We start from the raw sequence: 18,692 nt of genomic DNA on the forward strand, positions 1-18,692 counted from the left end.
ATAACTTTTTACACAGAACTTACTCTGCTGAGCTGAGGAAATTGTGAGGTAAAATATCTTCCTTTTTTACATAGAGATGCTCAGGTGATATTTTCCTGTCAGCTTTTTATAGTTATACTGCATCAGTTTCAAGTGATTTAGCATATGAGTATTATGTCCCTTTAAACAAACTGACTAGCCGGGCAATAGATACCCTGTGGTCACAACGGTGGACCGCACATACGGTGCTATACCAATTACCAGGGTGGTTGGACCACAAGCTATAAAGGGTTTTCCTACTGTGAATATTATTTTCAGACTAATATCAAACAGTAATTACGCCCTATTAGACCTAGCTGGTTAGCTATATATCAAAACTACTAAGCTGGATTGACTTTGACACAGTAAATTGTATATCTGTGAACCACAACTATAGGGGATATATAGTACAAATATAATAAAGACTCATCTAACCAGATTTGGAGATCATAAGGCAACACTGCCATAACCGACATTGTGAAAATCTGGGAACAGAGTCACGCGATTGGTGAAATAATGTTTAAACACGCATATACTATATTTTATATTTACTAGCCTCCATAGTGATAGTTTACTGGAAAGTAATAACAAGGTATTATATAGGTATATATAGTATATATACTATAAATATAGACACTGCTCGCTATAGTATTCAGATATAATATTATGACAAATGTCTCTATACACACAGAATCATATCTAATATACTATTTAATCTTGGCTACATAAGTATCACTTATAACCTTACGCAGAACTACGACCATTGACTCAAAATAATAACTGCAGTTTATTATATGTGGATACACTACGATAACAATCTAGCAATCATATATAAGATTGTTCAGTATTATTCTGATAACAAGAACAGAATAACGATCAGTACTTACTATAGAACCTTTAAACTGCCTGTAGCTCGTATATATGTTATACACTATCTTGGACTTATATTATATGTATGACAGAAGTAACTGAGATAAATAAGGCAGCATTACCTATGACAACTTAATGACATTCAAGCATTTCTATGATACCATTAGCTGTTACCTTACAAAACAAGTGCCACCTAAATACATATTGTATGTGTATGATAACCACGTGAATACATATTTTTACATAATAAATCTAATTGCAGTTATTGGAAATTATTTAACATAGTTGTATTTATCTGCAACAGGTATCTCATGGTAAAGCTTTAACCGCATTTGCACTATCCTGCAATTACCTATAACATATCAAAGGCTGATTTATAGATACAGGATATTGCCCAACAGTTCTTTGGTTGTTTTTAACGTTGAGTCCTTATTTTAAGATTTTCTAATAAAAGTTATTTTTGAATTTTCCAATTTCTCATACCTAGTCCAGGCTAAGAGTGCTAGTAGTGCAGTCATTTGTGAGGTTCTTTCCTCTTGTTGTACTATATTCCCTACTGCACAGCACCACTTTTCTAACAAACAGTTATTAAGATGAACATATATCATCCTATCTAATGTTATAATTACAGAAAAGCAAGTCACTGTAGTGCCACTGTACTTGTGTTGTGTTTAATCACTTGACTTGTTACCTACCTAGTTCATCAGTTACCCGTAACAAAATGGCTGTAACATTTAGGCTTCATCATAATCCTCCGAATAGGACAAGCACCAAGTACTACAGAGAAAAAGTCACTCAGGAAATTGTTCACATTCATACAGCATATGTGATTATCAAGCAAAAAGACATTTTACTGAGGGGAATTTTTTTTTAGAATAAATGTTGAAGGTGATGAATTTGTTTAGAAATGTTTTAATACATTTCATAATCACTGGTCGCTGCCATTTATTGGTTATACGTGGTTTTAATCTGAATACAATGTAAGTCATGTAGAGAAATCTCTGACAGAGCAGAATGACAATTTAATGGATAATATATGCAAGGTATTTACACTTAAAGGGACATGAAAAATGTTCTTTCATGATTCAGATAGAGAATACAATTTTCAACAACTTTCCAATTTACTTCTATTATTTAATTTGCTTCCTTCTCTTGTTATCCTTTGCTGAAAGGTTTATCTAGGCAAATTCATGAGCAGCAGAGAAACTAGGTTCTAGCTGTTGATTGGTCGCTGCATATATATATATAAATTGATTGTGATTGGCTCACCCATGTGTTCAGTTAGAAACTAGTAGTGCATTGCTGCTCCGCCAACAAATTATACCAAGAGAATGAAACAGATCAGATTATAGAAGTAAATTAGAAAGTTGTTTAAAAATTGTATGCTCTGTCTGAATCATGTAAGAAACATTTTGGGTTTGATGTACCTTTAAGTATCACTGATGTCACTAAGCTTAATAATGACTCATACTAAAGAGCCGCATTCCTGAAGCACTCGACTAAAGGCATTAAACAGCTCGAGTGAATGGACACTGGTGACATCACTTCTAGAATACATAAGATTTATCATCAAGAATCCAGTGAACGTGGCTGTAATTTGGACATATCTGTACAAAGCTTAGGTGTTTCCTAGAATGATACCACTGGCTGATAATATAGATTATCCTTCATATATCTTTATGCAAACATCCTAATCCTGCTCCTACATCTGATATCAGTCAAGCTTTGCACTAGATTTGACATCACATGTCACAATGTCACCTCCCATACAACCACTTGTACTGTAAACATATAGATTTAAAAGCATATACTACAGTCGGACTGACACCTCTGTGAGTGTAATCCCTAGGAAACCTGCTAGACATATTGATAAAGTCACACATTCTTAATTCTTACCTGGACATTTTCAGACGAGAATCTTTGGAACACTGGTGTCATGGAGAGACACTGCCAGATAAAAAGAGGTGTAAATTAGATTACCACATTTTTGTAAACTTTGTATTCAGTTATCATCCACCCATGTCCCACACAAAGTTAAATGGTAAACCAATATGCAGACAAGTTCTGACCAACCCAACCAGAGAGAAGACAGTGTCAAGACTAACCAACAGGGCCAAGACCAACCCAACCCAAGAAAAAAACAGGACCAAGACCAACCCACCCAAACCAATGAAAAAACAGGGCCAAGACCAACCCACCCAAACCAAGGTAAAACAAGGCCAAGACCAACCCGCCCTAACCAATGAAAAAACAGGGCCAAGGACAACCCGCCCTAACCAATGAAAAAAACAGGGCCAAGACTACCCACCCAAACCAAGGTAAAAACAGGGCCAAGACCAACCCACCCAAACCAAGGTAAAAACAGGGCCAAGACCAACCCACCCAAAACAAGGTAAAAACAGGGCCAAGACCAACCCACCCAAACCAAGGAAAGACAGGACCAAGACCAACCCTCCCAACCCGAGGTTAAAGAACAACCACCTACGGAAAGACAGAGCCAAGACAACCCACCAAACTTGAGGTAAAATAGGGTCAAGGACCAACCCAAGCTAAACTTGACCAAGACCAACCCAAGGTAAATCAGGGCCAAGACTAACCCACCCAACAAACTGAAAAAAAGACTACTAGCTTACAAGCCAAGAATAACTATGACGCACAATGTAAGACAAGGCCACGACTAACCAATCCAACAAAATTTAAAACAGGGTCAAGGGTCAAGACATCTACCATCAAATGTGAGGGGCAAGTAAGGTCACCATTCAACCTTGTCATATACCCGCTGTACCTAGTGAGTTACAAGACTGTATAATTGCCCATCTAGCATAAGCATGCAATGAAATAAGTATAAGTCATTAAACATGAGCTAGGTCTAACCACAATTTTTAGGTCTTGACTTTACAAATATAATTAAAATTTAGGAGTTGCATGGCTGTCTAGGAATCAAATAAGCGTGTTTGGATAAATGAAAATATATTTACATACAAAGTGTTAGGTGCCAGAAAATAAACTATGTGGCAAAGCAGCCTGGACTTTCAGAGCCCTGATTTAGATCCCAAACAAGTGACATTGTGTCATTGAGATGGCAAATTGTGAAAATGATTTTGTATTTGCTTTAATTTGCTGTCCAATGAAATTGCATTAAGTGCCACATAAATAAATCCGTGGTTTATAAATTAGTTACACAGTATGTTCATTTGTATAGATCATGTGAATCTAAAACTACTATTTTTTTTTACCTACAACACAGTACGTGTCAGTTTAAAGCAAGCTTGCCCAGCCTAAGGACCACGGAACATTTCTGGCACATTGGAATGAAAAGTGATCACAAATAGGAGCGCAAGCAACAGGTTTGTAGGTATAAAGAGCTTGTGTTTTTATATAAAACAGATACATCCACATCAACCCCAGAAAATACAGTAGTGCTAGTAATGTGATGGAAACAATTATGGTGTTAGCCAAGTCTGTATCCTAGTCTGCAGAATTCACTTAGTAATGACTGAGGTTTGGCAACCAGGCAGGAGAACAGACTCTACTTCATTTTGCGATACTGCTCACCCCTAGCGCGCGGTACTGCTCACCCCTAGCGCGCAATGGTGAGTATCCCTAGTGTGTAATGGTGCGTATCCCTAGTAGTGTGTAACGGTGCTCATCGCTAGTGTGTAATGGTGCTTATCCCTAGTGTGTAATGGTGCTCATCGCTAGTGTGTAATAGTGCTCATCCCTAGTGTGTAATGGCGCTCATCCCTAGTGTGTAATAGTGCTCATCCCTAGTGTGTAATGGTGCTCATCGCTAGTGTGTAATGGTGCTCATCGCTAGTGTGTAATAGTGCTTATCCCTAGTGTGTAATGGTGCTCATCGCTAGTGTGTAATGGTGCTTATCCCTAGTGTGTAATGGTGCTCATCGCTAGTGTGTAATGGCGCTCATCGCTAGTGTGTAATAGTGCTCATCCCTAGTGTGTAATGGTGCTCATCGCTAGTGTGTAATGGTGCTTATCCCTAGTGTGTAATGGTGCTCATCGCTAGTGTGTAATGGTGCTCATTGCTAGTGTGTAATGGTGCTCATCTCTAGTGTGTAATGGTGCTCATCGCTAGTGTGTAATAGTGCTTATCCCTAGTGTGTAATGGTGCTCATCGCTAGTGTGTAATAGTGCATAGTGTGAGCTGGAGCTCTGATGTATGTTTCGCTCTTTGGGGGAAAAAGAGAGAGAATAAAAAGCTGTGCTTTCTGAGCAGGAAGAGGTGAAGCAGACCCGAGTTAGGAGAGAGCTAAACTTGGAACAAAGCAAGCTTTGTAAAAGCCACATCTGGAATTCATTCTGGAGCTCCAGGGGGTTTATCTGGCCGATGCTTGCTCCCTGGTCCTGTGTAACTCTCTGTTTGTTAGGTCTCTGCATTTGTGTGGCGCACAGTGAGTGGAGGGTCAGAAGATGTGGCTGACAACAGTTTTAGCTGCAGATGCAACAAGCGCATTTACCCGAGCCCTGGGAGACGGAAAGGTCTGTGCCGAGCCAACCAGGGTGGATTTGAATGAAATAAAATCGATTTAAGCCACAATTTAAATAACTAATCTGAAAGACCTCATTTAAATCATGATTTTCTACATTAAAAAAAAAATAATTTTTGGAAAAATAACTTTTCAGATTCTTTTTTCAGGTATATCAGAAAATTATGTATTTAGCTATATAACATTGGAAATACATAGATCATTATGAAATGATGTAACATGTTTTAGGTTTACGGTCTCTTTAAATAAAACAACATTATAGGTTTCACTTTAATTTTTACTGCTTGCCACTCCCTCCTCACACTTAGGTCCTTGTGCAGATTTATTCCACTCTAAACAATCTACTTAAAACGTATTAACCCCTTCCTGCCGTTAGGACGGTATGGAACGCCCTAGCCCTTTGGCTGTACTGAAGCCACAGCCGCTTCCTAGGCCGCGTCTAGCGTCATAGAAACTCCCCCCTGACTTGATCCCATCATTTAAATCATGCGATTGCATCATTTACATTTTTACTTATTTGTTTATATGTGAACTTCTTTTCTATGTAGACAAATGAGTCCTGTCAGGAAGGGGTTGATTCTGTGTACATAGATTTGCAGAGGAACAGTAGGATAAATATCTATTTCTTAACTTTGTATGTTTATATTATAATATTTTTGCTATGAAGAAGAGTCATGTTATTTTTGCAGACACTATTTCACAGTTTTCAGACCCATAAAATTAAGAATATGTGATAATATCTTCTTGATAGAAAGAAATGCCCAAAATAATCTTACAGAAACCTCTGGGAGAGAAAGACATTGTAAATTGATGAATGGCATTAATTTACAAAAATTATTAAATATTACAGCCATGAATATACAGCCTCATGTTACATTAATGAAAATGAATCCTTGTTTCAGTCCGTAATGTAACTTAATCAGAAAAACATAATTTATGTAAGAACTTACCTGATAAATTCATTTCTTTCATATTAACAAGAGTCCATGAGCTAGTGACGTATGGGATATACATTCCTACCAGGAGGGGCAAAGTTTCCCAAACCTTAAAATGCCTATAAATACACCCCTCACCACACCCACAAATCAGTTTAACGAATAGCCAAGAAGTGGGGTGATAAGAAAAAAAGTGCGAAGCATATAAAATAAGGAATTGGAATAATTGTGCTTTATACAAAAAAATCATAACCACCACAAAAAAAGGGGTGGGCCTCATGGACTCTTGTTAATATGAAAGAAATGAATTTATCAGGTAAGTTCTTACATAAATTATGTTTTCTTTCATGTAATTAACAAGAGTCCATGAGCTAGTGACGTATGGGATAATGACTACCCAAGATGTGGATCTTTCCACACAAGAGTCACTAGAGAGGGAGGGATAAAATAAAGACAGCCAATTCCTGCTGAAAATAATCCACACCCAAAATAAAGTTTAACGAAAAACATAAGCAGAAGATTCAAACTGAAATCGCTGCCTGAAGAACTTTTCTACCAAAAACTGCTTCAGAAGAAGAAAATACATCAAAATGGTAGAATTTAGTAAAAGTATGCAAAGAGGACCAAGTTGCTGCTTTGCAGATCTGGTCAACCGAAGCTTCATTCCTAAACGCCCAGGAAGTAGATACTGACCTAGTAGAATGAGCTGTAATTCTCTGAGGCGGAATTTTACCCGACTCAACATAGGCAAGATGAATTAAAGATTTCAACCAAGATGCCAAAGAAATGGCAGAAGCTTTCTGGCCTTTTCTAGAACCGGAAAAGATAACAAATAGACTAGAAGTCTTACGGAAAGATTTCGTAGCTTCAACATAATATTTCAAAGCTCTAACAACATCCAAAGAATGCAACGATTTCTCCTTAGAATTCTTAGGATTAGGACATAATGAAGGAACCACAATTTCTCTACTAATGTTGTTGGAATTCACAACCTTAGGTAAAAATTCAAAAGAAGTTCGCAACACCGCCTTATCCTGATGAAAAATCAGAAAAGGAGACTCACAAGAAAGAGCAGATAATTCAGAAACTCTTCTAGCAGAAGAGATGGCCAAAAGGAACAAAACTTTCCAAGAAAGTAATTTAATGTCCAATGAATGCATAGGTTCAAACGGAGGAGCTTGAAGAGCTCCCAGAACCAAATTCAAACTCCAAGGAGGAGAAATTGACTTAATGACAGGTTTTATACGAACCAAAGCTTGTACAAAACAATGAATATCAGGAAGAATAGCAATCTTTCTGTGAAAAAGAACAGAAAGAGCGGAGATTTGTCCTTTCAAAGAACTTGCGGACAAACCCTTATCTAAACCATCCTGAAGAAACTGTAAAATTCTCGGTATTCTAAAAGAATGCCAAGAAAAATGATGAGAAAGACACCAAGAAATATAAGTCTTCCAGACTCTATAATATATCTCTCGAGATACAGATTTACGAGCCTGTAACATAGTATTAATCACGGAGTCAGAGAAACCTCTTTGACCAAGAATCAAGCGTTCAATCTCCATACCTTTAAATTTAAGGATTTCAGATCCGGATGGAAAAAAGGACCTTGCGACAGAAGGTCTGGTCTTAACGGAAGAGTCCATGGTTGGCAAGATGCCATCCGGACAAGATCCGCATACCAAAACCTGTGAGGCCATGCCGGAGCTATTAGCAGAACAAACGAGCATTCCCTCAGAATCTTGGAGATTACTCTTGGAAGAAGAACTAGAGGCGGAAAGATATAGGCAGGATGATACTTCCAAGGAAGTGATAATGCATCCACTGCCTCCGCCTGAGGATCCCGGGATCTGGACAGATACCTGGGAAGTTTCTTGTTTAGATGAGAGGCCATCAGATCTATCTCTGGGAGCCCCCACATTTGAACAATCTGAAGAAATACCTCTGGGTGAAGAGACCATTCGCCCGGATGCAACGTTTGGCGACTGAGATAATCCGCTTCCCAATTGTCTACACCTGGGATATGAACCGCAGAGATTAGACAGGAGCTGGATTCCGCCCAAACCAAAATTCGAGATACTTCTTTCATAGCCAGAGGACTGTGAGTCCCTCCTTGATGATTGATGTATGCCACAGTTGTGACATTGTCTGTCTGAAAACAAATGAACGATTCTCTCTTCAGAAGAGGCCAAAACTGAAGAGCTCTGAAAATTGCACGGAGTTCCAAAATATTGATCGGTAATCTCACCTCCTGAGATTCCCAAACTCCTTGTGCCGTCAGAGATCCCCACACAGCTCCCCAACCTGTGAGACTTGCATCTGTTGAAATTACAGTCCAGGTCGGAAGAACAAAAGAAGCCCCCTGAATTAAACGATGGTGATCTGTCCACCACGTTAGAGAGTGTCGAACAATCGGTTTTAAAGATATCAATTGATATATCTTCGTGTAATCCCTGCACCATTGGTTCAGCATACAGAGCTGAAGAGGTCGCATGTGAAAACGAGCAAAGGGGATCGCGTCCGATGCAGCAGTCATAAGACCTAGAATTTCCATGCATAAGGCTACCGAAGGGAATGATTGAGACTGAAGGTTTCGACAAGCTGTAATCAATTTTAGACGTCTCTTGTCTGTTAAAGACAGAGTCATGGACACTGAATCTATCTGGAAACCCAGAAAGGTTACCCTTGTTTGAGGAATCAAAGAACTTTTTGGTAAATTGATCCTCCAACCATGATCTTGAAGAAACAACACAAGTCGATTCGTATGAGACTCTGCTAAATGTAAAGACTGAGCAAGTACCAAGATATCGTCCAAATAAGGAAATACCACAATACCCTGTTCTCTGATTACAGACAGAAGGGCACCGAGAATTTTTGTGAAAATTCTTGGAGCTGTAGCAAGGCCAAACGGTAGAGCCACAAATTGGTAATGCTTGTTTAGAAAAGAGAATCTCAGGAACTGATAATGATCTGGATGAATCGGAATATGCAGATATGCATCCTGTAAATCTATTGTGGACATATAATTCCCTTGCTGAACAAAAGGCAATATAGTCCTTACAGTTACCATCTTGAACGTTGGTATCCTTACATAACGATTCAATAATTTTAGATCCAGAACTGGTCTGAAGGAATTCTCCTTCTTTGGTACAATGAAGAGATTTGAATAAAACCCCATCCCCTGTTCCGGAACTGGAACTGGCATAATTACTCCAGCCAACTCTAGATCTGAAACACAATTCAGAAATGCTTGAGCTTTCACTGGATTTACTGGGACACGGGAAAGAAAAAATCTCTTTGCAGGAGGTCTCATCTTGAAACCAATTCTGTACCCTTCTGAAACAATGTTCTGAATCCAAAGATTGTGAACAGAATTGATCCAAATTTCTTTGAAAAAACGTAACCTGCCCCCTACCAGCTGAACTGGAATGAGGGCCGTACCTTCATGTGAACTTAGAAGCAGGCTTTGCCTTTCTAGCAGGCTTGGATTTATTCCAGACTGGAGATGGTTTCCAAACTGAAACTGCTCCTGAGGACGAAGGATCAGGCTTTTGTTCTTTGTTGAAACGAAAGGAACGAAAACGATTGTTAGCCCTGTTTTTACCTTTAGATTTTTTATCCTGTGGTAAAAAAGTTCCTTTCCCACCAGTAACAGTTGAAATAATAGAATCCAACTGAGAACCAAATAATTTGTTTCCCTGGAAAGAAATGGAAAGTAGAGTTGATTTAGAAGCCATATCAGCATTCCAAGTCTTAAGCCATAAAGCTCTTCTGGCTAAGATAGCCAGAGACATAAACCTAACATCAACTCTAATAATATCAAAAATGGCATCACAGATAAAATTATTAGCATGCTGGAGAAGAATAATAATATCATGAGAATCACGATTGTTACTTGTTGCGCTAGAGTTTCCAACCAAAAAGTTGAAGCTGCAGCAACATCAGCCAATGATATAGCAGGTCTAAGAAGATTACCTGAACACAGATAAGCTTTTCTTAGAAAAGATTCAATTTTTCTATCTAAAGGATCCTTAAACGAGGTACCATCTGACGTAGGAATGGTCGTACGTTTAGCAAGGGTAGAAATAGCCCCATCAACTTTAGGGATTTTGTCCCAAAATTCTAACCTGTCAGGCGGAACAGGATATAATTGCTTAAAACGTTTAGAAGGAGTAAATGAATTACCCAATTTATCCCATTCTTTGGAAATTACTGCAGAAATAGCATTAGGAACAGGAAAAACTTCTGGAATAACCGCAGGAGCTTTAAAAACCTTATCCAAACGTATAGAATTAGTATCAAGAGGACTAGAATCCTCTATTTCTAAAGCAATTAGTACTTCTTTAAGTAAAGAGCGAATAAATTCCATCTTAAATAAATATGAAGATTTATCAGCATCAATCTCTGAGATAGAATCCTCTGAACCAGAAGAGTCCAAAGAATCAGAATGATGGTGTTCATTTAAAAATTCATCTGTAGAGAGAGAAGATTTAAAAGACTTTTTACGTTTACTAGAAGGAGAAATAACAGACAAAGCCTTCTTTATGGATTCAGAAACAAAATCTCTTATGTTATCAGGAACATTCTGCACCTTAGATGTTGAGGGAACTGCAACAGGCAATGGTACATTACTAAAGGAAATATTATCTGCTTTAACAAGTTTGTCATGACAATTATTACAAACAACAGCTGGAGGAATAGCTACCAAAAGTTTACAGCAGATACACTTAGCTTTGGTAGATCCAGCAGGCAGTGATTTTCCTGTAGTATCTTCTGGCTCAGATGCAACGTGAGACATCTTGCAATATGTAAGAGAAAAACAACATATAAAGCAAAATAGATCAAATTCCTTATAAGACAGTTTCAGGAATGGGAAAGAATGCCAAATATCAAGCTTCTAGTAACCAGAAGCAAATGAAAAATGAGACTGAAATAATGTGGAGACAAAAGCGACGCCCATATTTTTTAGCGCCAAATAAGACGCCCACATTATTTGGCGCCTAAATGCTTTTGGCGCCAAAAATGACGCCACATCCGGAACGCCGACATCTTTGGCGCAAAATAACGTCAAAAAATGACGCAACTTCCGGCGACACGTATGACGCCGGAAACGGAAAAGAATTTTTGCGCCAAAAAAGTCCGCGCCAAGAATGACGCAATAAAATGAAGCATTTTCAGCCCCCGCGAGCCTAACAGCCCACAGGGAAAAAGTCAAATTTTTGAGGTAAGAAAAATATGATAATTCAATGCATAATCCCAAATATGAAACTGACTGTCTGAAAATAAGGAAAGTTGAACATTCTGAGTCAAGGCAAATAAATGTTTGAATACATATATTTAGAACTTTATAAATAAAGTGCCCAACCATAGCTTAGAGTGTCACAGAAAATAAGACTTACTTACCCCAGGACACTCATCTACATGTTTGTAGAAAGCCAAACCAGTACTGAAACGAGAATCAGTAGAGGAAATGGTAAATATAAGAGTATATCGTCGATCTGAAAAGGGAGGTAAGAGATGAATCTCTACGACCGATAACAGAGAACCTTATGAAATAGACCCCGTAGAAGGAGATCACTGCATTCAATAGGCAATACTCTCTTCACATCCCTCTGACATTCACTGCACGCTGAGAGGAAAACCGGGCTCCAACTTGCTGCGGAGCGCATATCAACGTAGAATCTAGCACAAACTTACTTCACCACCTCCCTTGGAGGCAAAGTTTGTAAAAACTGATTTGTGGGTGTGGTGAGGGGTGTATTTATAGGCATTTTAAGGTTTGGGAAACTTTGCCCCTCCTGGTAGGAATGTATATCCCATACGTCACTAGCTCATGGACTCTTGTTAATTACATGAAAGAAACTATCTATAGAGTTTTCATAAAAAAGAATTTGGTTGGTGCTGTGTCGTGCCTACAGCCTGGTCGGTGCCAGGGAGGGAGGGGATTTGTTGCCAACACGCCAATTTGACCATTCCCCTCTCACATTTCTGTTCTGGTTACGCCACTACTTTTTATTTAGTCATCAGTATAAGAGAATGCTTTTGGTTATGGCCATGTGCAGTAATCACTTCACCACACTATGCATGAATATCGGCTGCCAGAGCTGCGGTTTTCATATAAACACATATTAGATACATTAGTAGTTGGCATATGGGGACCCTAAACACATGCACTTCATCCCACAGCCCCTGCACACAAGAGTTATACTTTTCTATGGGACCTGTAAATTGGTAAAAGTACAATGTCACACTTTATAGGACTCGGGCTGTAAGGTATAAGCCATTCTAATAGATGGCCGACCCAGCTCCATCTAAACTTCTATCACTTGTCACAGAACGATGCTCAGAGCCTGTGACACTATCTGACCTCTCTCAGAATAAGAACAGGACAGACATATGGGAGCCTGGTTTCAACACTGGTCTAAAACCAGTAGAACGTTCCAGTGATCTCAGGACTCAGACACGGCACATCTGGCCTCCAGAGACAAACAGAGTCCCTAGGTAAGGATCAGCTGCCAGCAGCCGTAATTATATAATTATACCATAAACAAGTGCAGGTTTAACCCCTGCCTGCACACAGCTAAGTGAAGAATGGCATTGTTAAGTCACTGAACCAGGTGATATCACCCCGGTCTACAGCCGGCTCCTCTCCTACAGCTGGCCCTGTGGCTCCTCTCTTTTACAGCCGGCCCCTCTCATCTATAGCTGGCCCCGCCGCCCCTCTCTTGCCCGGCCGGCCCCACCGCCCCTCTCTTGCCCGGCCGGCCCTCTCTTGCCCTGCCGGCCCCACAAAATGATCTCAAATCAATCTGTATTCTCTAAATGTTTCTAGGGCACACATTTGGGGTGGGTTCATTATTATTTCACTTGTCCATGGAAGAATGAATACATGTGCCGGGAGATGCTCTGCAGTCCTATGCAAGTTCTTTTTTTGTGATCTCATGCATGTGTCATGTTTCCTTGTACAATAAAGAAACACACACAACCCTCACACACACTATATACTGTGTGTATGTATATATATATATATATATATATATATATATATATATATATATATATATATATATATATATATATATACACATACACATATATACACACATACATACATATACAAATTATATATATATATATATATATATATACATACATACAAACACACACACATTATATATATATATATATATATATATATATATACATACAAACACACACACATTATATATATATATATATATATATATATACATACATACATACAAACACACACACATTATATATATATATATATATATATATATATATATATAGTTTTACTAGGGATAGGGTGCACACAGATATTGTAAGGGTATAGCGTATTGTGCTGGCAATCCTAAATGTATATAACCAAATCAGTTAGAAAAGAGCTCTAACAAATCTAAAAGAGCTAAAGCGGATAACTGGCCGCACCAAAAACAACCCTACAGTATACTTGGAAATGACATCCTAAACAGGTTTGCTGAACATATACATTTTAATAAAAACATAGCCAAAAAGGTACCTGCTGAGAAAAATGGCAATAATCAAATTACAAAATACAAGTTACAGGTGTAGTGCACTACTGATATCTGTTGGCTAGCATATGCAAGGTTAATGTCGACTCATGAGAAAGTCCATCCCTAATACCGGGCACTTGAGTGTTAAGAACACGCTCCGGTTATAGTTTAAACAGAATACCGTCCTTGATATCTCATTGGTGTATGTTTGATCCGGTACCGGATTTGAGACAATAATATGAGAGTCCAAGAGTGGTAATTTCACTGTTGAAAACTTAATCCCATGTGCAAGTGACACACCAAACTTCAAAATTTCAGAGTGCAAGACTTATTACTGCATGGCTTACCTTCGCTCTCTTCACACACTCTACGGTATTACCTGACAGGATCTCATCCGTGGTGTGACTTACAGCGGTGTATTCCGCCTATGCAGCTCTTCACTTGCTCAGATATCCGAACTTGATATCGCCAGATTCACAGCAAATCCACCATGCTGGCGTCCTCCACACTGTGTCTTGTTCAAAACATTACGCGTTTCGCCCCTCCCCCTTTCCGGGCTGAACTCAGGGCTTCATCAGATGTGTCTGATTAGACACCACAACAAACTTTATAACACTAGTGCAGATACAAAGTTACACCCCCTTCATGAATTTTAAAGGGGAATGTATAATGCATGTAAATTTCAATGGCTACAATTAAATACCTAGATACATTTAATATACAACTAAACTATACAATATAGCATATTACAATTTCCAAATTTTTGGAAGTTACTTGATACATAATGATATACAGCATTAAGCTTATAGCTTAACTTTTACACTGAAAAACACTTATGTGAACATATCAAGATGCTCACTTCTAAGCACACATATATTTTAGCAGTGTATTGTGTACTAAGTAATATTTACAGAAAACAAGAAAATTCAATTTTTTCATTCAAACCAAGGGGAGAGAGGGTGTTAAGTCTGTACATCCAGCGTGACTCGTGCTGGAGCAATAGTTGGTCAATATTACCTCCTCTCCTCCTTGGCTTGATATGCTCAATACCCAGTACTCTAAGGAGAGAAAAATCAGAATTATGCATTTTTTGGAAATGTCTGGCAACTGGACTGTCCGACTCCTTGTCCTTAATGCTATCTCTGTGTTCCCTCACACTTTCTTTTAATTCTCGTGTCGTTTTCCCAATGTAGAATTTGGGACACGAACAGTGTAACATATAAATTACATTTGTGGTGTTGCAGACTATTCTTTCATTTATGTGGTAAGACCTTTCTGAATATTCAGTGCAAAAATTTGAGGCTTTAACAATGTACTTGCAGTACACACATCTGCCACAAGGTTCGCAACCCTTCCTAGTTTGTGCCTGTGTTAGCCAATTTTTTGGGGTATCTCTTTGGAACTCACTATGGACTAATTTATCTTTGATACTGGGTGCTCTTTTGGCTGTAAGCAGTGGATATTCAGAAATATATTTGGCAATTGAACTATCATTTTCAGAAATATATTTGGCAATTGAACTATCATTAGATAGAATGTGCCAATGTTTGTTAAGGATGTTACGCAATTTATTCCAATGGGAATTATATTTAGTTATAAGACGAATTTCAGTCTCTTCCTTAGGCTTTTCAGTTGCTCTATATAATAATTCATTTCTGGGTTTCTGCCTAGCCCTAAGCCATCATTTCCTTACTTGATTTTTAGAGTATCCTCTCTGAAGAAACCTCTGAGCCATCTCACCGGCCTGCTTTTCAAAATCTGGTTCAGTGGAACAGCATCTCTTGAGCCTCAAGAACTGTCCCACTGGAATACCATTTTTTAACGCATCCGGATGATGACTAGAGCCATATAACAGATTATTAGTTGCTGTTTCTTTTCGAAACACTTTACTTTTTAATAATCCATTTTCTATAGTCAGTTTGAGATCCAAAAAGGTAGTTTCCTTATTACTTATTTGGTGAGTTAAGAACAAATTTCTGTTGTTTTTGTTCAATATCTCAACAAATTTATTGGCCGCAACTTCATCCCCTTTCCACAAGACCAGGATGTCATCCACATAGCGCAGCCATAGGGCGACGTGAGCCTCCACCCATATATCTAATTCCTGGAAGACATCAACTGCCTCCCAGACGCCCAGATGGAGACAGGCATAGGTGGGGGCGCACGCCGCACCCATGGCTGTGCCTCTTAACTGTCTATAAAATTTGCCATCAAACATAAATATGTTATTAGTTAACACAAATTCCAACAATTTGAGTACTAAGGTAGTGTTGTCACTGTACTCTTCTCCACGTAGTTTAAGGAAATATTCGGCTGCTTCCAAGCCTACCTTATGTGGGATAGAAGAGTACAGTGACTCCACATCAAGAGTAAGCAGGAGCATATCTGGCTCCATTTTAATCTTATCCAATTTTCTTAAAACATCCCCCGTGTCTTGCACATAGGAGGACAATTCAGTTAAGATGGGACGTAGAAAAAAATCTACATATCTACTTATCCCTTCTGTGGGTCCCCCAATGCCCGACACTATGGGACGTCCCGGTGGATGTGTGATGCTTTTGTGCACTTTGGGGATAGAAGAGTACAGTGACTCCACATCAAGAGTAAGCAGGAGCATATCTGGCTCCATTTTAATCTTATCCAATTTTCTTAAAACATCCCCCGTGTCTTGCACATAGGAGGACAATTCAGTTAAGATGGGACGTAGAAAAAAATCTACATATCTACTTATCCCTTCTGTGGGTCCCCCAATGCCCGACACTATGGGACGTCCCGGTGGATGTGTGATGCTTTTGTGCACTTTGGGGATGCAGTAAAAAGTAGGTGCTACTGGGTGAGTCGGATTTAGAAATTCAAATTCTTTTTTAGTTATTAACCCTGACTCTTTTGCTTGCCTCAGAATGATGAATAGATCATCACAAGATTTTTCATAGATTTGTCTAGTGACAGCCTAATTTAGGCTGTCACTAGACAAATCTATGAAAAATCTTGTTAACTGAATTGTCCTCCTATGTGCAAGACACGGGGGATGTTTTAAGAAAATTGGATAAGATTAAAATGGAGCCAGATATGCTCCTGCTTACTCTTGATGTGGAGTCACTGTACTCTTCTATCCCACATAAGGTAGGCATGGAAGCAGCCGAATATTTCCTTAAACTACGTGGAGAAGAGTACAGTGACAACACTACCTTAGTACTCAAATTGTTGGAATTTGTGTTAACTAATAACATATTTATGTTTGATGGCAAATTTTATAGACAGTTAAGAGGCACAGCCATGGGTGCGGCGTGCGCCCCCACCTATGCCTGTCTCCATCTGGGCGTCTGGGAGGCAGTTGATGTCTTCCAGGAATTAGATATATGGGTGGAGGCTCACGTCGCCCTATGGCTGCGCTATGTGGATGACATCCTGGTCTTGTGGAAAGGGGATGAAGTTTCGGCCAATAAATATGTTGAGATATTGAACAAAAACAACAGAAATTTGTTCTTAACTCACCAAATAAGTAATAAGGAAACTACCTTTTTGGATCTCAAACTGACTATAGAAAATGGATTATTAAAAAGTAAAGTGTTTCGAAAAGAAACAGCAACTAATAATCTGTTATATGGCTCTAGTCATCACCCGGATGCATTAAAAAATGGTATTCCAGTGGGACAGTTCTTGAGGCTCAAGAGATGCTGTTCCACTGAACCAGATTTTGAAAAGCAGGCCGGTGAGATGGCTCAGAGGTTTCTTCAGAGAGGATACTCTAAAAATCAAGTAAGGAAAGGATGGCTTAGGGCTAGGCAGAAACCCAGAAATGAATTATTATATAGAGCAACTGAAAAGCCTAAGGAAGAGACTGAAATTCGTCTTATAACTAAATATAATTCCCATTGGAATAAATTGCGTAACATCCTTAACAAACATTGGCACATTCTATCTAATGATAGTTCAATTGCCAAATATATTTCTGAATATCCACTGCTTACAGCCAAAAGAGCACCCAGTATCAAAGATAAATTAGTCCATAGTGAGTTCCAAAGAGATACCCCAAAAAATTGGCTAACACAGGCACAAACTAGGAAGGGTTGCGAACCTTGTGGCAGATGTGTGTACTGCAAGTACATTGTTAAAGCCTCAAATTTTTGCACTGAATATTCAGAAAGGTCTTACCACATAAATGAAAGAATAGTCTGCAACACCACAAATGTAATTTATATGTTACACTGTTCGTGTCCCAAATTCTACATTGGGAAAACGACACGAGAATTAAAAGAAAGGGTGAGGGAACACAGAGATAGCATTAAGGACAAGGAGTCGGACAGTCCAGTTGCCAGACATTTCCAAAAAATGCATAATTCTGATTTTTCTCTCCTTAGAGTACTGGGTATTGAGCATATCAAGCCAAGGAGGCGAGGAGGTAATATTGACCAACTATTGCTCCAGCACGAGTCACGCTGGATGTACAGACTTAACACCCTCTCTCCCCTTGGTTTGAATGAAAAAATTGAATTTTCTTGTTTTCTGTAAATATTCCTTACTACACAATACACTGCTAAAATATATGTGTGCTTAGAAGTGAGCATCTTGATATGTTCACATAAGTGTTTTTCAGTGTAAAAGTTAAGCTATAAGCTTAATGCTGTATATCATTATGTATCAAGTAACTTCCAAAAATTTGGAAATTGTAATATGCTATATTGTATAGTTTAGTTGTATATTAAATGTATCTAGGTATTTAATTGTAGCCTTTGAAATTTACATGCATTATACATTCCCCTTTAAAATTCATGAAGGGGGTGTAACTTTGTATCTGCACTAGTGTTATAAAGTTTGTTGTGGTGTCT

General features: G+C 38.6%; 1 protein-coding gene across 9 annotated transcripts in view; it reads right to left on the reverse strand.

Moving 5' to 3' along the window:
* RBFOX2 (RNA binding fox-1 homolog 2) overlaps positions 1-18,692 on the reverse strand; it is a 554,363-nt gene that overhangs the window by 413,458 nt on the left and 122,213 nt on the right. For all 9 annotated transcript variants that reach the window (XM_053721361.1, XM_053721363.1, XM_053721364.1 and 6 more), the window contains exon 3: positions 2,785-2,835. In XM_053721361.1, the coding sequence (XP_053577336.1) occupies positions 2,785-2,835 (51 nt within the window). The remainder of the gene's footprint in view (positions 1-2,784; positions 2,836-18,692) is intronic.

Source organism: Bombina bombina, chromosome 7 (assembly GCF_027579735.1).
Source record: "Bombina bombina isolate aBomBom1 chromosome 7, aBomBom1.pri, whole genome shotgun sequence".
Classification (NCBI taxonomy): Eukaryota; Metazoa; Chordata; class Amphibia; order Anura; family Bombinatoridae; genus Bombina; species Bombina bombina.